The sequence below is a fragment of the Doryrhamphus excisus genome, chromosome 11, assembly GCF_030265055.1.
Source record: "Doryrhamphus excisus isolate RoL2022-K1 chromosome 11, RoL_Dexc_1.0, whole genome shotgun sequence".
Taxonomy (NCBI): Eukaryota; Metazoa; Chordata; class Actinopteri; order Syngnathiformes; family Syngnathidae; genus Doryrhamphus; species Doryrhamphus excisus.
In genome coordinates, this window is record NC_080476.1 from 15209633 (window position 1) to 15234151 (window position 24519).

A 24519-nucleotide genomic window follows, 5' to 3' on the forward strand; every position below is an offset into this window, starting at 1 on the left:
GATAGATTCTATGTGAGATGCTAAGCATGTAAACAAAACCTTTGCATGCAACAGTCGCCAAGTTTGCTAACAGGAAAACTTTTTACTGTATCTCTTTGTATAACAACATCTAAGAAGTTGCATTTTTGCTACTTTTGCTAGAGTTCCAAACTGCCTTTACAGCACAAAAAAAAAAAAGCGATTCGAAGTAATTACTCCCACTGTGACCCCAACATGTGGTGCTGTGAAAATGTGTGGAGTCCCACAAACCTGCGAGAAGCCGGCTCCATCACTATGTGCTACAACACACACTTCCCACTTCTCAGTAGAGGTGTGTGTGTGTGTGTGTGTGAAATATCATAAGCTGGTGTATGTGCATGGGACATATTGGAGGTCAAATGGTGCAACACAGCTGCCGTGTCTCTGGGTGTTGGTTTTCACCGCCGCGGTGATGTCTGCCAGCCGTTTGCAGCGGGTCTCTTTTTAGATGCCGCTGTTATTTCAACACTCCAGTGAGTGCGGCTGTGACAGCGGTGGAGCTCGGTTGTGGTTGAAATATGATCCTGACATCGTAGACTGAATGAATAAAATTAAATGTATAATAATATGCTTGCTATGGTTCTTAAACTGGCTCATAAAGTTGTTTACTTTAGTCTGTTTTGATGATTTTTCTGGTTGTTTGGGAAAACTGGCGGAATACTTAAAGTTCAGTAGAGATCAGTAACAGGATTACAAGTTAGAAACCACTTCAGCCAATAACGAGCTTTCCAGAATCTGCACCTATTCAACTGTATTTCCTTTTTATAGCACGGTGGTCTAGTGGTTAGCGCACAGACCTCACAGCTAGGAGACCAGGGTTCAATTCCACCATCGGCCATCTATGTGTGGAGTTTGCATGTTCTCCCCGTGCATGCGTGGGTTTTCTCCGGGTACTCCGGTTTCCTCCCACATTCCAAAAACATGCTAGGTTAATTGGCGACTCCAAATTGTCCATAGGTATGAATGTGAGTGTGAATGGTTGTTTGTCTATATGTGCCCTGTGATTGGCTGGCGACCAGTCCAGGGTGTACCCCGCCTCTCGCCCGAAGACAGCTGGGATAGGCTCCAGCATCCTCCGCGATCCTCGTGAGGAAAAAGCGGTAGAAAATGAATGAATGAATTTATTCCACGGGGCGGCACGGGGCGGCACGGGGCGGCACGGCACGGCGGTCTAGTGGTTAGCGCGCAGACCTCACAGCTAGGAGACCAGGGTTCAATTCCACCCTCGGCCATCTCTGTGTGGAGTTTGCATGTTCTCCCCGTGCATGCGTGGGTTTTCTCCGGGTACTCCGGTTTCCTGCCACATTCCAAAAACATGCTAGGTTAATTAGCCACTCCAAATTGTCCATAGGTATGAATGTGAGTGTGAATGGTTGTTTGTCTATATGTGCCCTGTGATTGGCTGGCGACCAGTCCAGGGTGTACCCCGCCTCTCGCCCGAAGACAGCTGGGATAGGCTCCAGCATCCTCCGCGACCCTTGTGAGGAAAAAGCGGTAGAAAATGAATGAATGAATGAATTTATTCCCCCCATAGCCCGCCTCTGGCATGCCCACTTCCTAAGTGCTTCCTAACTATGAACCATATAAGGAAGTCCGCCCCTCTGTGACATCACAAAGGGGTAGTTTTACCACGCCTCTGAAACTGAGCCATCCTGAATTTTTTCCGACCTCACTTCCAAATACCCAAACCTCATTATCTGAAACTTTGTGTCCACATATGTCCATTATGTCTTTACACAAACGCCCATCACTGTGACCTAAACGTGATTATACGTCGATCGTCCCTCTGTGTATGACCAACAGTTATATCCCAATACTGTGGTATTTTTAAAAGGTGGCTAATGTTAGGATTTGGAAATGTGAGCTACTGTAACGAGAGCTAGAGTGTTGTCACTGCGGTAAACGGCTTCATTAAGAGTGTAGATGTCGTCCCTACCACATTACATGTGATCGGACTATTTAGCAACTACTTCTGTCCAGCCTTAACGCTGTAAGAAGAGCTCAGAATATCCACCGTTTCATTGAATCCGCAGTCCTATCTTTCTGGAATTCTCAATGTTGGACACTTTTTTATAGAAATAGATACCAAAATTTTTTTCCACCTTTTTGCAACCCAAGGAAGTCAGTCATTATGTGAGGTTAACTATTAAACGAAAGAATGAGGATCAAAATATAGCGTCTTGCTTGATGGAGTTGATTAGCACGTCGATTAGCGTCCCACCGCTGAAACACTTTTGCGTGGCGTTTGTGTGTTCTACCTGTGTTTACAGGGATTTTTTTGGTCATTGATTGATTGGCAACCAGTGCAGGGTGTACCCCGCCTCTTTCCCAAATCCACCCGGGACAGGCTCCATCTCACCCGAGATCCTAGAGAGTGAATCATGGATGGAATTCATTGCTAATTTGTTATAGCAGCTGTTTGTGTCACAGTGATACTCTCGCTGAAAGACGAGGACGCTAGCCAGAAGAGTTGGTTTTCTCGATTTTACCCCCCACTATCACCCAAATATTTTTTCCCGGATTAGCTTCCCTTCTACTCTACTCCTGGGATTCTAGGACTAATAAAGCATCTTTCATCAAAGACCCTCCACATAGCAGCATGTCCGAACTGTGTAATCCAACACGCCTCCCACCTCGAGCTTTAAAGACCTGCTGACATCACGGCAAGTTTTTGGAGTGTCCGTCATTGCCGGACTGCATGGCTCCCAACCCCATCCTGGGTCTGGTATGCCTTTGCATCGTGAATGCAATGCAACAACATCGTGGAGAAGCGAGAGAGTAATATACAGTACATTGTGTTGCTCTTAGCAGCGCTAATGCTGTTAAAGTCTTCCCAGATAAGAAGGAAGGGATAAGGGGGCTAATAGTCCTGGAGATTCCCTGTGGGCTTCGGCTATGAGATCAAGGAGAAAGCTTCCGCAGATAAGGTTACTGACACAGGGGTTCAGCTTCCTCTGGAAGCTGATATCGGCGAACGTGAGTGCACCATTTAGCCACAACATTGTCAACTTTTGTAGCTTTTAGCATGACAGGCACCATAATAATGAATCACTTCCAAACTTGACATGCAAAGGCTCTTAAAAGCCACGCAGTGGGTCGACATCGGAGGAAATGAATCCCTCAGCTGACGTGTGGATTTGTGAGACATCACTGTGCGACCTTCCCCACTTCAGGCACCAGAGAGGGTATTATAACATCAGGGGTCTCAAAACAACGTCAAATCACAGCAACGTGGGAGCTGAGCTCAGCTGTCATCTGCTAATATGGACTCCTGGGTATTCCACTCAGCTGGCAGACTTCTCTGTGTGAATGTTTTGACTTAACACAAATAAATGCAGTATCCATGCAAAGGTTCTAGAATAAGGCCTACTTATGCATCTGTATTTTTAATTTACTGGATTTTTAATTTTTTTGTTTTAAAAGGACATGCAAAGGATGATGCACTGGTGTTTACCCACACTGAGCATGAAAGACGCATGAGTTGCACGGTAGTCGAGTGGTTAGCACGCAGGCCTGACAGCTAGGAGACCCTCGGCCATCTTTATGTGGAGTTTGCATGTTCTCCCCGTGCATGCATGGGTTTTCTCCGGGTACTCCGGTTTCCTCCCACATTCCAAAAACATGCTAGGTTAATTAGCGAGTGAGTGTGAATGGTTGTTTGTCTATATGTGCCCTGTGATTGGCTGGCTACCAGTCCAGGGTGTACCCCGCCTCTCGCCCGAAGACAGCTGGGATAGGCTCCAGCCCCTCTGCGACCCTTGTGAGGATAAGCGGTAGAAAATGACGGCGGTCGAGTGGTTAGCGCGCAGACCTCACTGCTAGGAGACCAGGTTTCAATTCCACCCTCGGCCATCTCTGTGTGGAGTTTACATGTTCTCCCCGTGGATGTGTGGGTTTTCTCCGGGTACTCCGGTTTCCTCCCACATCCCAAAAACATGCTAGGTTAATTGGCGACTCCAAATCGTCCATAGGTATGAATGTGAGTGTGAATGGTTGTTTGTCTATATGTGCCCTGTGATTGGCTGGCCACCAGTCCAGGGTGTACCCCGCCTCTCACCCAAAGACAGGCTCCTCTCACCCAAAAACACTTGGACACATTTCACATTCCAAAAACATACTAGGTTAATTGGCAACTCCAAATTGTCCATAGGTATGAATGTGAGTGTGAATGGTTGTTTGTCATCAATGAATCAATCAATGAATTTTTTTTTTAAATCCAAAACACCACCCATCCATCCTTTTTCTACAGAGCTTATCCTCATTAGGGTCGCTAGGTTTTGCTGGAGCCTATCCCAGCTGACTTTGGACAAGAGGCAGGGTAGACCCCGGACCCCTTTATTTGTTTTTTTCTGCAGGTGTGTGCAGGTTTAATGGCTTGACAATGTGCTCATCAATGTACATTCAAATGTTTGCAGTCCCAATTGAACACAGAGCAGCATTATATATCATATTATATCATATTTATCATATTATGCATGTGTATGTGATGCAAACCCGGTAAAGTAGCGTCACGATTGGAAGGTCTTTGGTAACATCGTGTATTTTGAGATAAAAATGAATGCGAAACACTGACGGCAACAGACGGAGGCCACAGATGCACTGGTCTTGGGAGCCTCAATTTGTCAAGATGTCTGCAGGGCCCGGGTGTAGGTTGTCATGTCCGACCACTGTCACATGAAATATAGACATAAAGAGATAAAGTGGTTTTGGCTCAAGTTGCTAATGTATTTTTCAATAGGACAGCTGCTGGGCCTTCCAGTCATGTCTTTAAAACATGATCGCTTGTTTGTCAATCATTTATACAGACCAGGCTGTATCAAGTGAGGGCAATGAAATGTGAGAGGCTGCGTTAACCCCCCCACCCCCTCATCTTCCACATCAGTGAGCCAACACCATATTGAACTGTCTCCTTTTGCTTCGGTCACATGAAGTGCAAAGATTATTTCAATGGGTATTTCCTTTGCCTAATTTATTTCTGATAAGGGCTCAATCAAATTGGTAATGGTAATGGTTTTATTTCATTTGAACATGCATCAGATTACAATTGAATGCATCACATAATCAGTTCACAGTTCCACATGTCCAAAAGGAGTAGGAAGAAGCAAAGCTTATTAAATCCTACCCCTCCATCTGGTACTTTTACAATCAGTAACTGTTACATTTGTTCACTTCCTGCTTTCCATAATACAGATTACCATAGTAAGTGTTAATATAGTGATATATATATATATATATATATATATATATATATATATATATATATATATATATATATATATATATATATATATATATATATATATATTATATAGCACATCATGACTGGTTCAATCCTTGACTCTTCATGCTTGCATTTAGCAAACATCAACTGCTTGTATTGTTTCTTGAATTGGCTCATCGTTGTGCATTGTTTGATTTCCTTACTCAATCCATTCCATAGTTTGATTCCACATACTGAAATGCTATGGCTTTTTAACGTAGTCCTAGCATAGAAGTGTTTCAAATGTACTTATTCCCTGAGATCATATTTCTCCTCTCTTGTAGAGAAGTATTGGATGACATTTTTAGGTGATTGGTTATTTTTAGCCTTATGTATTATTTTAGCTGTTTGAAAATTAATTTATATCAGAAAGTTTAAGTATTTGTGATTTTAGATATAAGGAGTTAGTATGTTCTCTGTAGGCGGCATTATGAATTATCCTTACTGGCCTTTTTTGCAGTACATTTAGCGAGTGCAGATTGCATTTATTTAGTTATTAGCCCATATTTCTACACAATAAGTAAGATATGGTAGAACCAGAGAGCAATAAAGAGTGTGGAGTGATTTCTGATTGAGAACGAAATTTTGCTTTGTTCAATATTGAAATATTTCTGGCCACCTTATGTTGTATATTTGTAATATGAGGTTTCCAGCTCATATTTTCATCTATTGTGATCCCCAGAAATGTATTTTCGTTCACCCTTTCAATGTCCACACCGTCTATTTGTATTTGCTGGTGCGTGTCCTTTCTGCTGTTACAGCATGATTTTAGTTTTATTTAGTTTCACTTTAAAATAATTAAAAATTATACAGATCATACCGGACAATTTTGTTACATAATGCATTTTTTAATGCATTTTGTTACATAACGTATACTCATTTACACCTAATGTGTCTGTAAGTAATGTGCAATTATAAATGCATGATACTTGTGTGGATTCCTTGAATTGCGCACTATCTCGCCGGCGTCTGGTGATGTCACACTTCCTTGACAAAACTCGCGTCCCTCCTGCAGTTGTTGCTGTAGAAACGCTAGTCTAATCAAGGCTTCCCGAACGGCACCATGGAGAATTGGACTGAACTGCTCTGTGGAAAGAAGGCTTAACGCAGTTTGAATAGTATGACGTGGCTCACAATTGGATACTGAGCTAACTCCCTTAACCCCTTTTCACAATCCCACTTGTCTACTCTAGCGAACCTCACAAAGCCTCCTCCACCTCTTTAATCCAACTTCAGCTTCTCGTACAGGCCGAGTTCCCCCCCCCCCCCCCCCCCCTTCTAACGCTCCACCAAACCGTGTGATAGATGAAAATGCAATGCTGCTGAAATGTTGACAAACACCATGGCTTTACATTCTGAGAGACCCAAACGGGAATTGAGCTTATTTGTTTCCAGGGATAAAGAAGACCAACAAATGAACCCTTGTGGGAAGGGAAGCTACCACTTCTTCTTTTTTCGCTCCCGCTCCGCCTGGCCCTGGAGTCTTCATTATGGCCGAAAGAGACACCTTCTTTAAATGAGTGTGTTTGTGCATTCTCAAAACAAGCGGTGGACCTCAAGGGGGTTTGGAGGTGCAAAAGCGAGAGACTTGAGAATTGGGAATTTACCGTCTATGTATGTTGTTTGCCAGAGATGGCTGCTTGGAAACAGCTGTAGCATTTTGAAGTGGAGGAGATTGACAAGGATGTGGGAGTTGGATTTGGAGACTCTGTTTATGGATGCAGATGAGGTCCTCCTGTAGCCCGCTGCCCTTTTTATTTATTATGAAATGAGTCAGAGCTGCAGCAATTGTGAATGATGAGTAATGGATTATGCAATTAATTGACATCTATTTTGGTATTTTGACACACTGATTTCTGTCTTCTAGGGCAGGGCTGTTTAAAGTACAGCCCGGAATTGAACAATAAAACTAAAAAAAGGTAAAAATAAAATAGAAAAATCAGCAATAATTCAGAGTAAAGAGTAAAGTCAAAAGAGCAGAAATATGATCTCAGGGAAGAACAAAATTTGAAACACTTATATAAATAAAATATATTAATTAAAAAATATATAATAAAAAATATATAAAAATATAATAAAATATATATAAAAATATAATTAAAAATATAATTAAAAAATATAATATATAAATAAAATAAAAAAAAAGTTTTAAAAAATACTTAAACTATATTATGAAAGCAGGAAGTGAACAAATGTAACAGTTACTGATTGTAAAAGTACCAGATGGAGGGGTAGGATTTAATAAGCTTTGCTTCTTCCTACTCCTTTTGGACATGTGGAACTGTGAACTGATTATGTGATGCATTCAATTGTAATCTGATGCATGTTCAAATGAAATAAAACTATTACCATTACCATTCCTTCTCTACAATGCCGTCTGTATGCATGTTCAAAATAAATGAAACCTTACCATCTTGGTAGAAACGTTTAAACACCCCTGGTTTATGGCCCAACTAACCCGGAACATGAATCGGAACATCATTCTTCAGATTAATGGACTTAGAAAATAATCATAAAGTGAGTCGAAACCATGACAAAACATCTTCAACCTGTTGGTGCGCCTTTTTTGTCTTGCAGCAGATGTCCCATAAACCTCCCGCACACAGCACGTGTCAAAAACCCTTATAGGAATCGTGCTCTCACCGCCACAATACTACAATGCCGCATACGCCCGGGGCGGCTAATACTTTGCATTTTGATGCTAATGGGACGAGGTTATGGAAGCATTGTGTTCGAACAGCTTGCTCCCAGTGGAGACGGCAGTGGCCTGGAGGGGAGCGGCGTGTCAGCAAGGAGGCCACACCCTCAGCTCAGAACAAACCGGGTTACTGCGCCTCTTTGTCAGCTAAAAAGGCTTTTAACAGGTTGCGCTATGGGGGCAAGAGGAGCCCCCTTGGTTCTGCCACTAAAAACCCCCTGTGGCCCAGAGAGAGCTAATTACTGCTTATGTATGCACCGTCATCCCCCATGAGCCTGTGGAGCAATATAGACTGCAGATGTCTGAGGAGGTCCCTGAAGGTCCCTGCAGACCAATACCCCCGGCAGGTCATTTTAGCGATCTGGATTTGACCTCTTACATTGTAAAGTTGTTGTAGTTTTTCTGTGTTAAAGTGGTAGAATCCAGAAGACCTTCTGGTTGGCCACCATAATTTCCATTGCATGGTACCTTCTGTGTTTTTATTAAAAGGCTACCATTTTTTTTTGTTTCCACAGTTCCAGCTTTTGGCATCAATGCGCTCTCCACCAATGGCAGCCCGGAGCCTGACGGCCCAGGCCTCCTCAAGGTGTCAGGCCTAGAGCGCAGTCAGGAGAGGAGCCAGGAGAGCTGCAGGGACTCTCAACCGCCGTTATCCACCGCCCCCCGTCGACTCGTGCCCCCGCAATCCCTGCCCCCACCCCAGCCACAGCACCGACCTTTCCTCCCAAGGTCACCGCCATCACAGCGGACTCGGATAAATTGCCCGACCCAGGCTCCAAATCCCGGTCACCCACTTCCACGTTCAGAGGCTGCGCCCAAGCCTCACACACCTGCAGCCGTGCCTCTCGTCCAGGGCCAAGAGCCCTCACCGGCGCCCCCTCCCCAGCCCCAGCACCTGCCGGAACTGCTATCCCAACCGCGACCTCAACATACACCCAACATCCACCGACACCCGCCGTCACCCCTGAACAACCAGCCTCACCCCAGCCAAACGGGGCCACACCGACCCCCTTCACGCTGTCACCCCAGGCCTCTTTCTGCCTACAACGGCCTCAACCTCAACGGCCACAGGTAAGCAGAATTATGTAAGCTTATCTCCATTTTTGTTTGTTTTAAAATGGTTCTTATAACCCGGGTCCTCTCACATGTGCTAAAAACCTGCATAATCACTTGAAAATCACTTGAGCTGAAATTATACATCATGCCCGACCATTATGTAAATCTCCATCACAGAGAACCTTTACCCAAGTAGCACATTGGACAGCTGAATAAAATGCCCGCATTCAACCCAGAGTGCAAGACACATTCAGGGACAGTCCGGACATCACAAAAACAGCTTTATAATGCATGTGTGGGAATAAACAGGAAAATGAAGTGGAATTTCTTATCACTCACTATATTTAAGTATGCTGCAACCTACACAGAAAACAAGTGCATTTACCTACAATTACGTGATGTCTTTGAATGCCACGTCTCATTGCTCATGACATGGTTTAGAGATGTTCATTCATTCATTCATTTTCTACCGCTTTTTCCTCACGAGGGTCGTGGTGGGTGCTGGAGCCTATCCCAGCTGTCTTTGGACGAGAGGCGGGGTACACCCTGAACTGGTGGCCAGCCAATCACAGGGCACATATAGACAAACAACCATTCACACTCACATTCATACCTATGGACAATTTGGAGTCGCCAATTAACCAGTGGCTAATAGTCTAAACATAAAGAATTCATTTCAAGAAATGCTGCAAATGTTTGACAGACAGTATGAATGGCCTGCAAGAAAATTAAGTGTCACAAACGGCAATTCCACAACTTCACGGAGTGAACGATGATTGTGCAATATTTCCTTTACTATATCATGATATGGTATCATAATTTTTGGACTATTAATATTAATATATTTTGTTGCCGTATTCAACCGCAAAACAGTAATTCATTCATTCATTTTCTACCGCTTATCCTCACAACGGTCACGGGGGTGGGGGTGCTGGAGCCTATCCCAGCTGTCTTTCGAACAAGAGGCGGGGTACACCCTGGACTGGTGGCCAGCCAATCACAGGACACATATAGACAAACAACCATTCACACTCACATTTATACCTATGGACAATTTGGAGTCGCCAATTAACCTAGCATGTTTTTTGGAATGTGGGAGGAAACCGGAGAAAACCCACGCATGCAAACTGGAATTGTGGAATTGAACCCTGGTCTCCTAGCTGTGAGGTCTGTGCGCTAACCACTAGTCCGCCGTGCCGCCTGGTTTAGAGATGTGTGTTGGACAAATAGATGTTTAGACGTGCGTCTTATATTTTATCTTGACTGACATAATCTAGACTATTAATCTAATTAATAATGGAATTAATCTAGACTATTGTATTTGGGAAATGTACAGTTACACAACATCTTGGCTTATAAAACATTGACAGAATTGTCTGGGTTGAGTCCCATACATAAAGCAATGCTCCTTTGGAAAGGGAAACCACTTAGTCCCATCCCACCCAGCATGTCAGACCTCGACTCGTGCCCATGCCACCCCGTGTACGCCCTGCTCGTCTGCCAGTGCACCAACAGGGTCTCTTGGCTGCTTGCTGTGAAGAATGGCAGCCAGCACCTGCAACCAAGTGCCAGCATCACAAATGAGCTTTTAGGCTTAGTGGATGGGGCTTTGGAGACGCAGGCTCGATGGCTTCCCCAGGGAGCACAAACACACACACACAAACACACACAAACAATGCAACATTGTTTGCTTGCAGAATAAAACTACCTCATATTCTTTTTCCAATGCGTATGCTGACTACCTGACTTGGAGCATGCCTTGCTTCGATGGTTCTAAGGTGCGATCGAGCAACCATTCCAATGATGTAAATGTAATGGTTTCGATTGATTGCGCAATTCGTTTACAAAAGTGTAAAAACACAGCAGATGGAGACCATCACACCTTCCTCCTCTCACCACCTCTCCTCTTATATTTTTTTTGCAGCAGCAGCAGGAGCAGTACCCCTGGGACCAAGCCCCAAGGGCCTCCTCCTGCTCCTTCCTCACACCCTCCTCCCCACCACCCGCCTCCTCCCGTGCCAGGTGCAGCAGCATCCACCTTCCCCCTGCCCCTGGTGGCTAACCACGGCACCCCGCATAGCTTCCCCCCTGCACTGCAGTCCTCGCCGCACCTTCATCACCCCAATATGTTCGCTCCTCCAGCGGCTTTGCCTCCACCACCACCGCTGACGTCTACCACCCTGCCGGTACCGGGACATCCTGCTGCTGGGAGTGCCTACTCGGGTAAAAATCACATTGCCCCACATTGCCCCCTAGTGCTGTGGTTGAGGATGCACATGCACTTTTATGCTTGAAAATGTTTAATTATTTTAAGAATATGTAAAATTTGACGAAAAAATCATTTTTTAAATTAATAACAGGCCTAGCAAACTCCAAAATAATTAATGAATTTATTTGTATTTTTTGACTATCCTGAATTTTGAACGCTCTGATGCCCTGGATGTCGTTGCCCGTGTGCTGCTCTTTTTTCTGTAATGTGTGGATACTTCAAGTTCACACTCTATCACCCATGCTCCATTTGAGTGACCTTACATTCCTGTGAAGTCGAACGGCAGTACAAAAACATTTCCATGCAGTGCTGGTAAGCTAAATGTCAGGGTCAATACGAAAAACAAGTGGAGCGCAGCTTCAGTAGCTTGCTGAGACTTCTTCACCATTTTCAATGAAAGTGCAAAAAAAAATCCGTTTGGTCAATAAAAAAAAATACCCAAGCTTGGTTTTGTTCAAAAGATAATGAAATATTGATGAAAAATTCCACTTCCAATTCAATTCAGCGGAATGAAAGCATAATAGCGAGGCATAATATGTCAAGTTGGACTTTGGCTACGCATACATTTTTGATATTTTCTCCACAGGCAGAATAAAAAAAAACATGGTCAAATGTGTAGAATGTAGAATGTTTCTTCTGTTGCTTTTTTGTGTTTTTTTTTATGTCACAAGCAAGACAGAACCATCTACGGGTGCTTTTTGATGGCTCACAGCAGCAGATTTGAACTATAATATACATATATACAACATATAATATTTACCTTCCCTTCACTGTTCTCTTCTGCAGAGCAAGACCTTCTGCGTCAGGAGCTCAACACCCGTTTCTTGGCCTCCCAGAGTGCCGACCGCGGCGCCTCGCTGGGCCCCCCGCCTTACCTGCGCACAGAGTTCCACCAGCATCAGCACCAGCATCAGCATCAGCATCAGCACCAACACACCCACCAGCACACGCACCAGCACACCTTCACGCCATTCCCCCATGCCATTATGCCCACCCCAGCACCGTCCATGGTGCGTACCCCTGCCAGAAATGTGAGGATAAGTAGAATGCAATCGTGTTTGGGTTTGGAGGGGGGGAATGGGGATGTGGAGGGGGGGGGGTTTTCTTGTTATTTGGGGGTGTCCAAACATTTTCCACCGGGGGCCACGTACTTAAAAATGACAGGATGGAAGGGCCACATTCCTAGTTTGCAAACCGATGTAAATATGCAATTTGCTCTTTTTTCACATTACATTCATGCTATTTTTTTATTTTTATTTTTTTTTATTTTTTTTTATTTTTTTTTTTATTTTATTTTATTTTTATTTTATATTTAATAATATTAAATAATCTTGGGAATTTTTCTTTTCATAGGATTATAGACTTTATCCTCTTCATATTCCAACTTTTTCCCTAACCTAATTGTCCAAAAATTAGAACTTTATATTGTTTGTTTCTCATAATATTGCGACTATTAAAAAACATATTTTTTGTTTAGTATTTCTCCTCTGTGCTACTAACATGACATAATTTTTCCTCACATAATAATATGACTTTATGTAAAATTTTGGATTTTTACTTGGGTTTGACTTTTTTCTCAACTTGTAATCTTTCTTGTAATTTTTTCCTCTCACAATTCCGACTTTATTCCCGTAATATTTTGACTTTATTCTTGTAACATTATAACTCTGCGCAACCTAACTGTGCAAAAATGACAACTTTGTTGTTTTTGTTTGTTACTCATAATATTCCGACTTGAAAAAAATAACCTTTTTTCTTTAATATTTCAACTTTATGCTGCTAAAATAACCTCAAAATAATTTCTTGTTCAAGTATAACTTTTTTAGTCAATATTTTGACTTTATTCTTGTAAAATGACTTTTCTGTTTTTACCGTTATATTGTTACAACGTGCCGCAGGCCAATAAAAAAAAAAAACAGCTGTTGTCCACAAATGGCCCCCGGTCCGTGATTTGGACACCCCTGTTGTAACTAATCTGCTTTGCACATGTGGAGGAGTGGGTGGGCATGGCACTGAAAGTGTTTTCCCACTGTGTCTGTGAGAGGGAAGATTTTGACTCAGTCTGACACGCATGTAAGTGGCACGTGGTGCAGACTTGTGGGTTTCTGTGCCTGTCCACACCACAATGATGCCTTTATTCACCCAGAAAGCCGTTCTTGTGTTGTTTCTGGTCTAGTCCCTCTCAGTTATTTTCTAAATATGGCAATAACTTGCTTAAAGCATGTCTGCAGCCAAGTGTTAGAACATAATACACATAATTCAATCTGATTGTAATGACATCATTTGCTCCCCGTCGGGGTATTTTCATTACTGGCATAAGCCTCGCATTACTGCTGGTGAGACCACAGGCAGTGTGCGGGCTAGACCTAAAGCTAGAAAGCACACATCCATGCACGCTCATGCAGTTTGGCCCTGAGAGGCTTTCTTGGCTCCGGTGATACTTCAGAGGAAGCCAGACTTGGCCTCTGACAGCCAATGAGGCCATAAAAGACTCTTAATAGCTGCTGGGTTTAGTCTGGAGTGGGGAACTGTTCACCCTGAGTCTGTGCTTCACCAGTAAAAGTGGATCAAAGGGGAGCCTGTTTTACAAGGTCCTCACATGATCATGAAAGGTGGTCTCGAGAGAAGTGGTCAGTTCATCCTGTTTTAATACAGTTTCATTTTGACTTTCACTGATTTTCACTTTTCTCGTTTTTCTGCAATATTATAAAAAAAATAATTTAATTTAAAAACAACAGTAATAAAATAAAACGGAAAAAATAATTAAAACAAGATTTTTTATTATTATATATATTTATAATTATAATATAATATATTTATAATTATAATATAATTATAATTATATATAACAGTAGTCAAAGGTATACCTTTATGTGTGTATATATATATAATTATAATATAATATATTTATAATTTTAATAATTGTATATATATAATATAATTATATAACAGTAGTTAAAGGTATATTATAATATATAATATATTTATAATTTTAATAATTTTATATATATAATTATAATTATATAACAATAGTCAAAGGTAAACCTGCGATATATGTATATATATACATATATATATATTATAATATAATAGATTTATTTTATATATATAATTATAATATAATTATATATAACAGTAGTCAAAGGTATACCTCAGAAATATACAAACATGTACCAATACATAAAAGCTCTGGACTACTTTGGCTCCCTCTGGTGGACAGAGGCAGCATTGCAGTGTCATCCACCTATTTTCTATGCTGCTTATCCTCCAATTATATGCTTTTCTCAAACGAAATGCATTATGGGAAAACTTGAAAAAAAAAATTGTTTTATAGTTGTTTTGGTACATGTTTGTATATTTATCAGGGTGATGAGTTTAATGTTGTTTGTAAGATGACACTGTGAGTTAGACTGACAGTGTCAATGTAACAAACGATTGCGGTTTATATGTTGATTTTGTTGTCTCTAACTGTTGTCGTTAAATGTGTTTCATTGCAGTTTGACAAATACCCAACTAAAGTCGACCCCTTCTACAGACACAGCGTGAGTTTCCCACTTTGCTTTGCCATTGTGTCTTTTGTAGTCCGTTTGACTGGGTATTGTAGTACTGTTCTCCATGCATTTATTTATTACATTTACAAATCAAGAATAAAGAAAATCAATCAATCAGTAATAAATAAATATTATAATAATAATAATAAAACGGCAAATAATAAAAACTTAAGAAACCACATATAGTTGGTGGGTAGACAAATTATTTTTTTCAGATTAAAATGAACAAAGCATTATTAGAGCCCTGTAGACATGACAAAACACGACTATAGTCACATTTATACTCTTTATTTACAACATATTGCGCAACTGCAGGGTCTTGAGACACATGCTAACTCGCAGACTAGAGAGCTAGCCACCTAAACGGTAGCCTTCAAGTTATTTCCTTAAACTTAAATAGCCAAAAACTTACCACTTCCACACGGATAGGGAGGATAACTATTAACAGTTATTTAACCTTTAACATGAACATTAATCAAACGTAATGTTTTTTTCTGGGTACATGATACCATACAGCATCCATATCAAACTTGCGCGGGCCGCACTAACATTAAATTTTCATATCAAGGCGGGGGCCTCAAAGTAGTGGCCGCGTGTTTGAGGCCCCTGTGTTTCATCATCCTCATGAGCCGAGTTTTTATATTAAAAAACAAGCTGGAGTTAAGTTTCACTGTGAGAATTATGTACTCTAATAGACGACTTCTTTCCATTTGTTCATCATCTTCAGCTCTTTCATTCGTACCCGCCGGCCATGTCCGGCCTCCCGCCTGTCATCCCCCCGACTGGACCCTTCAGCTCACTGCAGGGTGCATTCCAACCCAAGGTAGCTCACACAAATCCACATTCTCCCATGAGAGCTTTGTGGAAATAGAAGTTGTAAAGTTGTAAATCTTTTCCCGTTGTAGACCTCTAATCCGCTAGATGTGTCCACTCGACCTGGCGCTGTCCCACATACTTTCCTACAGAAGGACCCAAGGGTAAGTAAGACGCAATACAAGACTTGTATCAAATAGATCGGTACTGATGCGAGGATACAGGTGTATCTAATGTTAGATAAGCCTGGATAAGCTTTTGCATTTTTTTTCACAGCAAAAACTTTATTTTTTCCCCTTCTCTGCTTCTCCTATGTAGCTAACGGACCCATTCCGACCCATTCTCAGGGTGAGTGATCGTTTTTTCATGCATTACACACTCTTCCATCACTCCACACATGGCCTTCATGAGGCCTTTGAGGATTTTGCTAATTGAGTACATAGTGTCTTTATTCGGGAAGTCATTTATTCAAGAGGACCTAGCGGGGAGATTAATTTAGCCTCTGAAACACTGCACATCCCCAAAACGGCATGCAGGTCATGAAGAGGCATTGTATTATTGTATTATTATTTAAATTTTAAAATATTTAAATATTAAATATTTAATAATAATAATTTAAAATATTTAATATTTACATTATTTGTACAAATTACTGTTTACGCTGTACATTGTTCATATTTGATGTCATCTATTTATTCTCCACATTATTAATTATTATTTATTATTATACGGAAGCCTGCAGGTCTGCAGGCATGCAGGTCATGAAGAGGCATTGTATTATTATATTATCATTTATTATTTACATTTTAAAATATTTAAATATTAAATATTTAATCATAATTTAAAATATTTAATACTTTAATATTTTAATTATTTGTACAAATTACTGTTTACGCTGTACATTGTTAAAATTTGATGTCATCTATTTATTTTGCACATTATTAATTATTATTTATTATTATACAGGAGCCTGCAGTAATGCAGGTCATGAAGCGGCATTGTACTATTGTATTATTATTTATTATTTAAAATTTAAAATATTTAAATATTAAATATTTTATAATAGTTAATGATAATAATATTTAATAATAATTTTAAATATTTAATATTTACATATTTAAATTATTTGTACAAATTATCCATCCATCCATTTTAAAGGGACCCATTTTGCTCATTTTTGGTCTTTGTATTGAGTTATGGACTTCGATAGAGCAGCTACATACAATAACCCGCACAGAAAGCTTTCTAGATCTTCCAGAATGTGCACCTATCCCAGCTATATTTCCTTGGATTTCCAAGGACTGACGGATGATTGAGGGGGTTATGGTGAACTTATGTGTTATTGTTTCTGTTTTATGTTGCAGAAACCAGGGAAGTGGTGCGCGATGCATGTCCACATCGCTTGGCAGATATACCACCACCAACAAAAGGTCAAGGTGAGGACTCTAGAAATCCGAATCCTATAAACCGAGCATTATTATCTTTGTAATATAAACTTAAGGGGGTTATACATGTGTTTCTCTCTGTTGGTTTTGATGTCTTCCAGCAGCAGATGCAGGTCGACCCTCACAAGTTAGACTTTGGCCTCAAGCCCGAGTTCCTGAGCCGACCTCCCGGCCCGAGTCTCTTTGGTGCCATCCATCACCCAAGCGACTTGGCACGGCCTGCCACGCTGTTCTCTGCTGCGGGTAAGAATGTGTTAGAGCTCTGGTTAGAAAAGCCGCTGTAAGAGTTTAATGACAGCTAATAATAGGAAAACCTTGGTAATAAACCAAATTGTAGCATGTTGTTTATTGGTCTGTGGGAAACATTACACATGCTAAATCATTTAGCGAAAAGCAGCACTGATGTAATAGACACACGATGTTGCGTGGTACGCGGTATCTCACCCTCCTTTTTTGGGGGGTTTGAAAACTTTATTATACAATGGCACTGTACAGAGTCTGCTCAACTCAGTCAATCCCAGCCATTTTAGACCATTTTGACTGATTTTTCAATGGCTACCGAAACATAGAACCTACCAAAAGAAAGATTAGACTTTTTAAATTTTACAATTTTCAGATTTGGAACCGAACTATGTGTCTGTGTGTGTTAAAATTTCCCTACAATGCGTAACCTTCTGCACACTACACTCCTCTTTGCTCTGTCACTTCCTTCTTCCTGTCATGTGTGATTTGTCCGATGGACTTCTGCCCCCTTGAGGCCGTTTTTATTGCTTAAAAATGCTCTGAAGTGTTAATGCATTAGTGGAGAGTTGCATCATCACCTCTGTTTGCCTCTTGCACAAAAAAAACGTGTAAACACGTTGTTGGGATTGGTTGCTCAGGATTATAATATATCATAATATCATAATATATCATAATATCTTCACAAAAAAACATAATACCCGCACAGCATGCATTTGCATTTGCAACATCTGATAGAATGGTCCCTTTCAGAAAAATAGACGTGTAAGTGCGTCGTTTTTCTGTCCTTGTTAGACCCAGTTTGTGCTGCTCTCTGAAGGGAGTAGTTAACAGCATGGTAAGAGATTTTAGTTTTAATGCTGATACTACATCAATGCTGATACTACATCGCCTTGTATTGGGTCCAGAATGCTGATACTACATCACCTTGTATTGGGTCCAGAATGCTGATACTACATAACCTTGTATTGGGTCCAGAATGCTGATACTACGTCACCTTGTATCGGGTCCAGAATGCTGATACTACATCACCTTTTATTGGGTCCTGAATGCTGATACTACATCACCTTGTATTGGGTCCCGAATGCTGATGCTACATCACCTTTTATTGGGTCCTTGGGTCCAGAATGCTGATACTACATCACCTTGTATTGGGTCCCAAATACTGATACTCCATCACTTTTTATTGGGTCCTTGGGTCCAGAATGCTGATACTACATCACCTTGTTTTGGGTCCCAAATGCTGATACTACATCACCTTTTATTGGGTCCTTGGGTCCAGAATGCTGATACTACATCACCTTGTATTGGGTCCCAAATACTGATACTCCATCACTTTTTATTGGGTCCTTGGGTCCAGAATGCTGATACTACATCACCTTGTTTTGGGTCCCAAATGCTGATACTACATCACCTTTTATTGGGTCCTTGGGTCCAGAATGCTGATACTACATCGCCTTGTATTGGGTCCCAAATGCTGATACTACATCACCTTTTATTGGGTCCTTGGGTCCAGAATGCTGATACTACATCACCTTGTATTGGGTCCAAAATGCTGATACTACATCACCTTGTATTGGGTCCCAAATGCTGATACTACATCAAATTGTACTGGGTCCCAAATGCTGATACTACATCACCTTGTATTGGGTCCAAAATGCTGATACTACATCACCTTGTAATGGGTCCCAAATGCTGATACTACATCAAATTGTACTGGGTCCCAAATGCTGATACTACATCACCTTGAACGCGTATCACTGGCGCCTACTGCATGTGTATGCATGCATTCATTGTAAAAACAAAAGTCAGTAAAAGTTACTATCTTTGTCTTTCCAGGTCCAACGCACCCATCCGCTGGTCCCTTTGGCCATCCGCCCCACCACCCTGGAAACTTTCTCACACCAGGGTCTCACTTAGGTAAGGACGCCTTCTGTCATGATGTGGAATATCAGCATCACAGTTAAACTGACATCTTTTATCTCCTTTCAGAACCCTTCAATAGGTCGCCTTCCTTTGGGGGACTGGGGTCCCTCAGTTCTTCGGCGTTCGGAGGGCTTGGAAATCCATCACTAAGTGAGTTTCATGGATGCTCCTTGGTGCTATTAACATCCTCAAAGTAACTTCACTTCACAGCTGGTTGAGATACGCATTTAACTTGTGTCCCGCTGTGCTTTTCCGTGTGTTGAATCCCTAACAGCGGTCAATTCCGTCTTTGGCCATAAAGATGGCCCCAACTCACAGCAGCACTTTGGCAGCAGTACCAACAGTAACCACCAGGAGCCCTGGAACCGCCTGCACCGAACCCCACCCTCATTCCCTACACCCCCGCCTTGGCTGAAACCTGGGGACTCTGAGAGGAGCGCCTCAGTCAGCTCGCACGAGAGGGACAGAGATTCTGATAAACGGGACTCCGTGGGCAGTAAAGATGACAAAGACAGGTTTGTTATGTTATTTATTCATATCATATTACAGTGCCTTGGTTAACATCCGTCCTGGTTAGCACGTTTTTTTGGTTAACATCCAAAATTTTTGCAAAAATTTTGCCTTGGCTTATGTTTGCCTGCTTGTTTGTTTATGGTGCCATAATCATACAAGTGGGCTGCTGGTTCCACTCTTAGAACAAGACAACATGTTTGTTTATATCAAAGTTGTAGAGAGATACACAACGTAACACACACAGACCACACAAAGGAAAATGCTCAGAATTTTACAGTTTAAGAGCGTCGTTTTTGGGTGTCTGGAACGGATTAATTGGATTTAAATTTTTTGTATGGTAAGATTTGCTTTGGTTAGAGTCCGTTTTGGTTGAAGTCGTACGTTCTGGAACGGATTAATGGTGTTAACCAAGGCACCACTGTATTTGTATTTGGACAATATGAATGAGTACTTCGGTACGAGGTACATTATTTAAAAAAATAATAAAAACAATTAAAATAAAATAAAACATATACATTAAAAAATATATAATAAAAATATATAAAAAATAAAATAAATAAATTTTTTTTTTTAAATACTTAAACTATATTATGGAAAGCAGGAAGTGAACAAATGTAACAGTTACTGATTGTAAAAGTACCAGATGGAGGGGTAGGATTTAATAAGCTTTGCTTCTACCTACTCCTTTTGGACATGTGGAACTGTGAACTGATTATGTGATGCATTCAATTGTAATCTGATGCATGTTCAAATGAAATTCAACCATTGTAGTGAGACTCATTTTGTCATGTTTCCAGGGAATCGGTGGAAAAACGTCACCCCAGCCACCCGTCCCCAGTTCCGGTCAACCCCATTGGTCTTCTTGGACACAGCCGCCCTCCTGAGCACAACCGAAACCACCTGCCTCCTTCGTCTGGAGATCTTCAGAGAGACAAAGACAACAAGGCCAAAGACCGAGACAGGGAACACTCGGACTCTTGGAAAGATACCAGCACGGATGACCACAAGCTCAAAGACAACCAGCACAGCAATAAGGACACGCCCGCTGTCCACGACGGCAGGGTCTCAGAGGACACGGTGTCCAACAGGGGTGCAGCGTCGCCCTACATCAGACTGACCAGCCTGGAGCATCCGAATGGTGGTCTGAGCAGGGATCTGATGGACAAAAAGGAAGTTTCATTTGAGCATCAGAAGAAGAACAGTGAAGTGAAAGTGAAAGAGGAGAGAAAAGAGGAGCAAGATGGAGTGGCAGAGAAGACAAGCGAGCACACATTAGTTCCCTCGACACCAAACCTCCACCCTCCCTCATCGATGCCTATGCCCATGGGCATGGCAGGAGTCCATCCGATTAACAACATAAGCGGTCTTGAGAGAACTCGAGTGGTGGCACCCTTTTTGGGTATCAGCCCCATCCCTGGATCTGAAAGGTTCCCTTACCCCGCCTTCCATTGGGACCCAATGAGGGACCCCTACAGGGCGTTGGATATTCACAGGCGGGACCCTTTGGCTAGGGATCTTTTGCTAAGGAATGAACATCATCGGCTAACCGCTCCACGCCTCTATGAGGCCGAGCGCGCGTACAGGGACCGTGAGCCTCACGACTTTAATCGTGCGCACCCCCTCGCTTTGGAGCAGAGGCGGGAACATGAGCGTGCTCAGTTGGAGGAACGGGACCGCCTCCTCAGAGAGGACTATGAACATGGACGACTCCACCCCGCAATGCACCACCCAGCCCTTGATGGGCATCTACCCCACCACGCCCAGGGACTCATGGCCCCGGGACTCCCTGGCATGCACTACTCCAGAGTCAGCCCCTCGGCCGTCGCGGCGGCCGCCGCCCATCAGAACAGCATTCTGAACAAAACTCCTCCCACTGCTTCTTTGAGCGCCCCGCCCCCTCTTATCCCCACGCTCGGCGCCAGGCCTGGCTCGCCCAGACGAACTACTCCCGTGGCCGCCGATATCAGAGACAGACCTCCGCACAAGGACATCGAGGCTCGATGAGCTGACCCCCCCCCCTCTTGAACTCCCACCCAGCACTTAGCAAGACTGTAACATAGCTGTGAATAACTTATGTGGGCCCACACAGTTCAGTTTTTGTACAAACCTGCAGACAGAGATCACAGAACAAACTTTTTTTCCAGTTTTTTGTGTGTGTGTGTGTGTGTGTCCGTACTTTCTATTGTATAGCAAAGTGAAGTGACATTGAACAATTTTGGAATGTACAGATTCTTTAGCACTGACGGACAAAATGTATATAGATAACATGTGCAGTCGCTGTGCTCGCTCTGTATGGATCATGGTACGATACGTATATATGCAAAAGAGTCATTTGAAAGCTTTACTTTGAACAAATTTACATAGAGAGCTATTTAGGCAGTGATTCAGAATGTTGTTTTTTTATTTGATTAGCATTGTACCCCATGTTCTACTATGCAACAAGTCACAACACCGGCTCTTTCACCCACTCCTGTACAGAACATCCTCGTTTTGCTTTGCCATGGCGGAAAACCGGACCACTTGGTCTATGGCGCTACTGTACATAACTGAGAAAGTGCTCCCTATTTTGCAATCGACACCTCACTCTCTCACAAGTAACTGCACCACACAGACTTATGCGGGTTTGAAAATAAACGGTGAGCTTGTTGGATATGACAGGTAAATGACTCAATATAACAGCGTGACCCACGGTGTCATCTTACAAAGAGCGCTAAATTCATCACACAGCAACTTAACACTCAAAAGGTAATAGAGTAATAAATAGTATGACCCACGGTGTCATCTTACAAAGAGCGCTAAACTCATCACACAGCAACTTAACACTCAAAGGTAATAGAGTAATAAATATACAAACATGTACCAATTTGAGTTTTGAAGATTTTTTGTTTGGGTATGAGTTTAGTGTTCTTGTAAGATAACACAGTGAACAACAACCTGGTCATTATTTTTTCATAGCTCATGATTGGCTCCTGCCAAATAAAGAACTTCCTGGTCCTCACAGACTCGTGCAGGTTTGAAAATAAACGGGCTAATCGTGAGCTTGTTGGAAATGACAGGTAAATGACTCAATATAACAGTATGACCCACGGTGTCATCTTACAAAGAGCGCTAAACTCATCACACAGCAACTTAACACTCAAAAGGTAATAGAGTAATAAATATACAAACATGTACCAATTTGAGTTTTGATGATTGGACGAGGGGGTTTGGGGGCAATTATTTTTTGTTTGGGTATGAGTTTAGTGTTCTTGTAAGATAACGCAGTGAACAACAACCCGGTCATTATTTTTTTCATAGCTCATGATTGGCTCCTGTCAAATAAAGAACTTCCTGGTCCTCATGGACTCGTGCAGGTTTGAAAATAAACGAGCTAAATGACTCAATACAACAGTATGACCCACGGTGTCATCTTACAAAGAGCGCTAAACTCATCACACAGCAACTTAACACTCAAAAGGTAATAGAGTAATAAATATACAATCATGTACCAATTCGAGTTTTGATGATTGGACGAGGGGGGTTGGGGGCAATTATTTTTTGTTTGGGTATGAGTTTAGTGTTCTTGTAAGACAACAACCTGGTTATTATTTTTTTCATATTACAAATCTGGTGGTCTGTTTAGCAAATCTATTACAATACCCACATGGTTTGTGTGGTACAGTTACGTACAGTATATCTGGGGGTCCACTGTATACCAAGAATGGATAACAAGCTGTATTCTCTCCACAACTTTCAATTTAGACAAACCTTCTTCAAATACGAATACAAGCGAATACAAATACAAGAGACATTTGTATTGTTGCGGGGAGAATACATACTGTACAACAATAGAAGGTGTGTAAAGTACATGTTTTGGAAGTAGGTTCTGTTGGTTAAGCAATGTATTCAAAGTGCTGTCCTGGGTTGTGGTCCGGACTAAATTCATAGACAAAAAAATCAAGTTTGGACAATATTTAGTTTGAAATAAGCAGAGACCTGCTAAAGGTTTATCGGTGCGCTTTCAAACCCTGTGTGTCGTGCCGTGTTACTTTCACTCAACATAAACCGGAGCCCTAGCGGTTAGGCAATGCATATTGCTAAAAGATTGTTTCAATGACAAACTTTGTTTGCTGTTAACATGTACAGATTTAAAAAAAAAAAAGTCTTTGTAGATCATGTACAAAAATGTCAAAAAATGAAGCGACTGAATCTTCAGCATGCCCCTCATTTAAACATGTAAATTATTATTGTAATGTAAATGGTGCCATGTTATTAAAAAATGTGTACTGATCTTGTTTTTGACTGCTTAGTCTTTCACATTTTACCAACACAAAGCATTTAGCATTTTGATTATTGTTGGCTACAAGTAAGTCGTGGGATGTCCAAAGAGTAGCCTGGTAACCTATTGTGGCCCGTTTTTTGTTAAAAATCACAAAATTTTACACTGGCAATTTATGCCGTTTTTGGGGGCTTCTCAGCCCCTGTTGAGTGTGTGTGTGTGGTTTCCCATGTTTTTTCTACCAGAAAAATGCATCAGCAGCAAGTTGAAAAATCTGAAAAAAACGACATACTAACCCCTTACGTTTTTTTTCAAAAATCACAAAATTCAAACACTGGCATTTGATGCCATTTTTGGGTGCTTCTCAGGCCCCTGTTGCATGTGTGTGACGTTTCCCGTGTTTTTTTGAACAGAAAAGTGCAATAAAAGCAAGTTGAAAAATCTGAAAAAAAAGACATGCTAACCCCTTACG

The 24519-nt window shown here is 41.7% G+C and overlaps 1 protein-coding gene across 11 annotated transcripts in view; it reads left to right on the top strand.

Annotated features, from left to right (window-relative positions):
* The window catches only part of auts2a (activator of transcription and developmental regulator AUTS2 a), a 356846-nt gene extending 332686 nt beyond the window's left edge, over nt 1-24160 (top strand). The window contains exons 9-21 of one of the 11 annotated variants that reach the window (XM_058086259.1): nt 8492-9047; nt 10957-11255; nt 12088-12311; nt 14799-14843; nt 15580-15675; nt 15758-15829; nt 15984-16013; nt 17030-17101; nt 17212-17353; nt 19190-19270; nt 19343-19426; nt 19551-19791; nt 20587-24160. In XM_058086259.1, coding sequence (XP_057942242.1) covers nt 8492-9047; nt 10957-11255; nt 12088-12311; nt 14799-14843; nt 15580-15675; nt 15758-15829; nt 15984-16013; nt 17030-17101; nt 17212-17353; nt 19190-19270; nt 19343-19426; nt 19551-19791; nt 20587-21793 — 3149 coding nt within the window. In that variant the 3' untranslated portion in view covers nt 21794-24160. Of the gene's footprint in view, nt 1-8491; nt 9048-10956; nt 11256-12087; nt 12333-14798; nt 14844-15579; nt 15676-15757; nt 15830-15983; nt 16014-17029; nt 17102-17211; nt 17354-19189; nt 19271-19342; nt 19427-19538; nt 19792-20586 lie in introns of all 11 variants that reach the window. The other 10 variants (XM_058086252.1, XM_058086253.1, XM_058086255.1 and 7 more) reach the window with 10 other exon arrangements.
* The last annotated feature ends 359 nt before the right edge of the window (nt 24161-24519 follow it).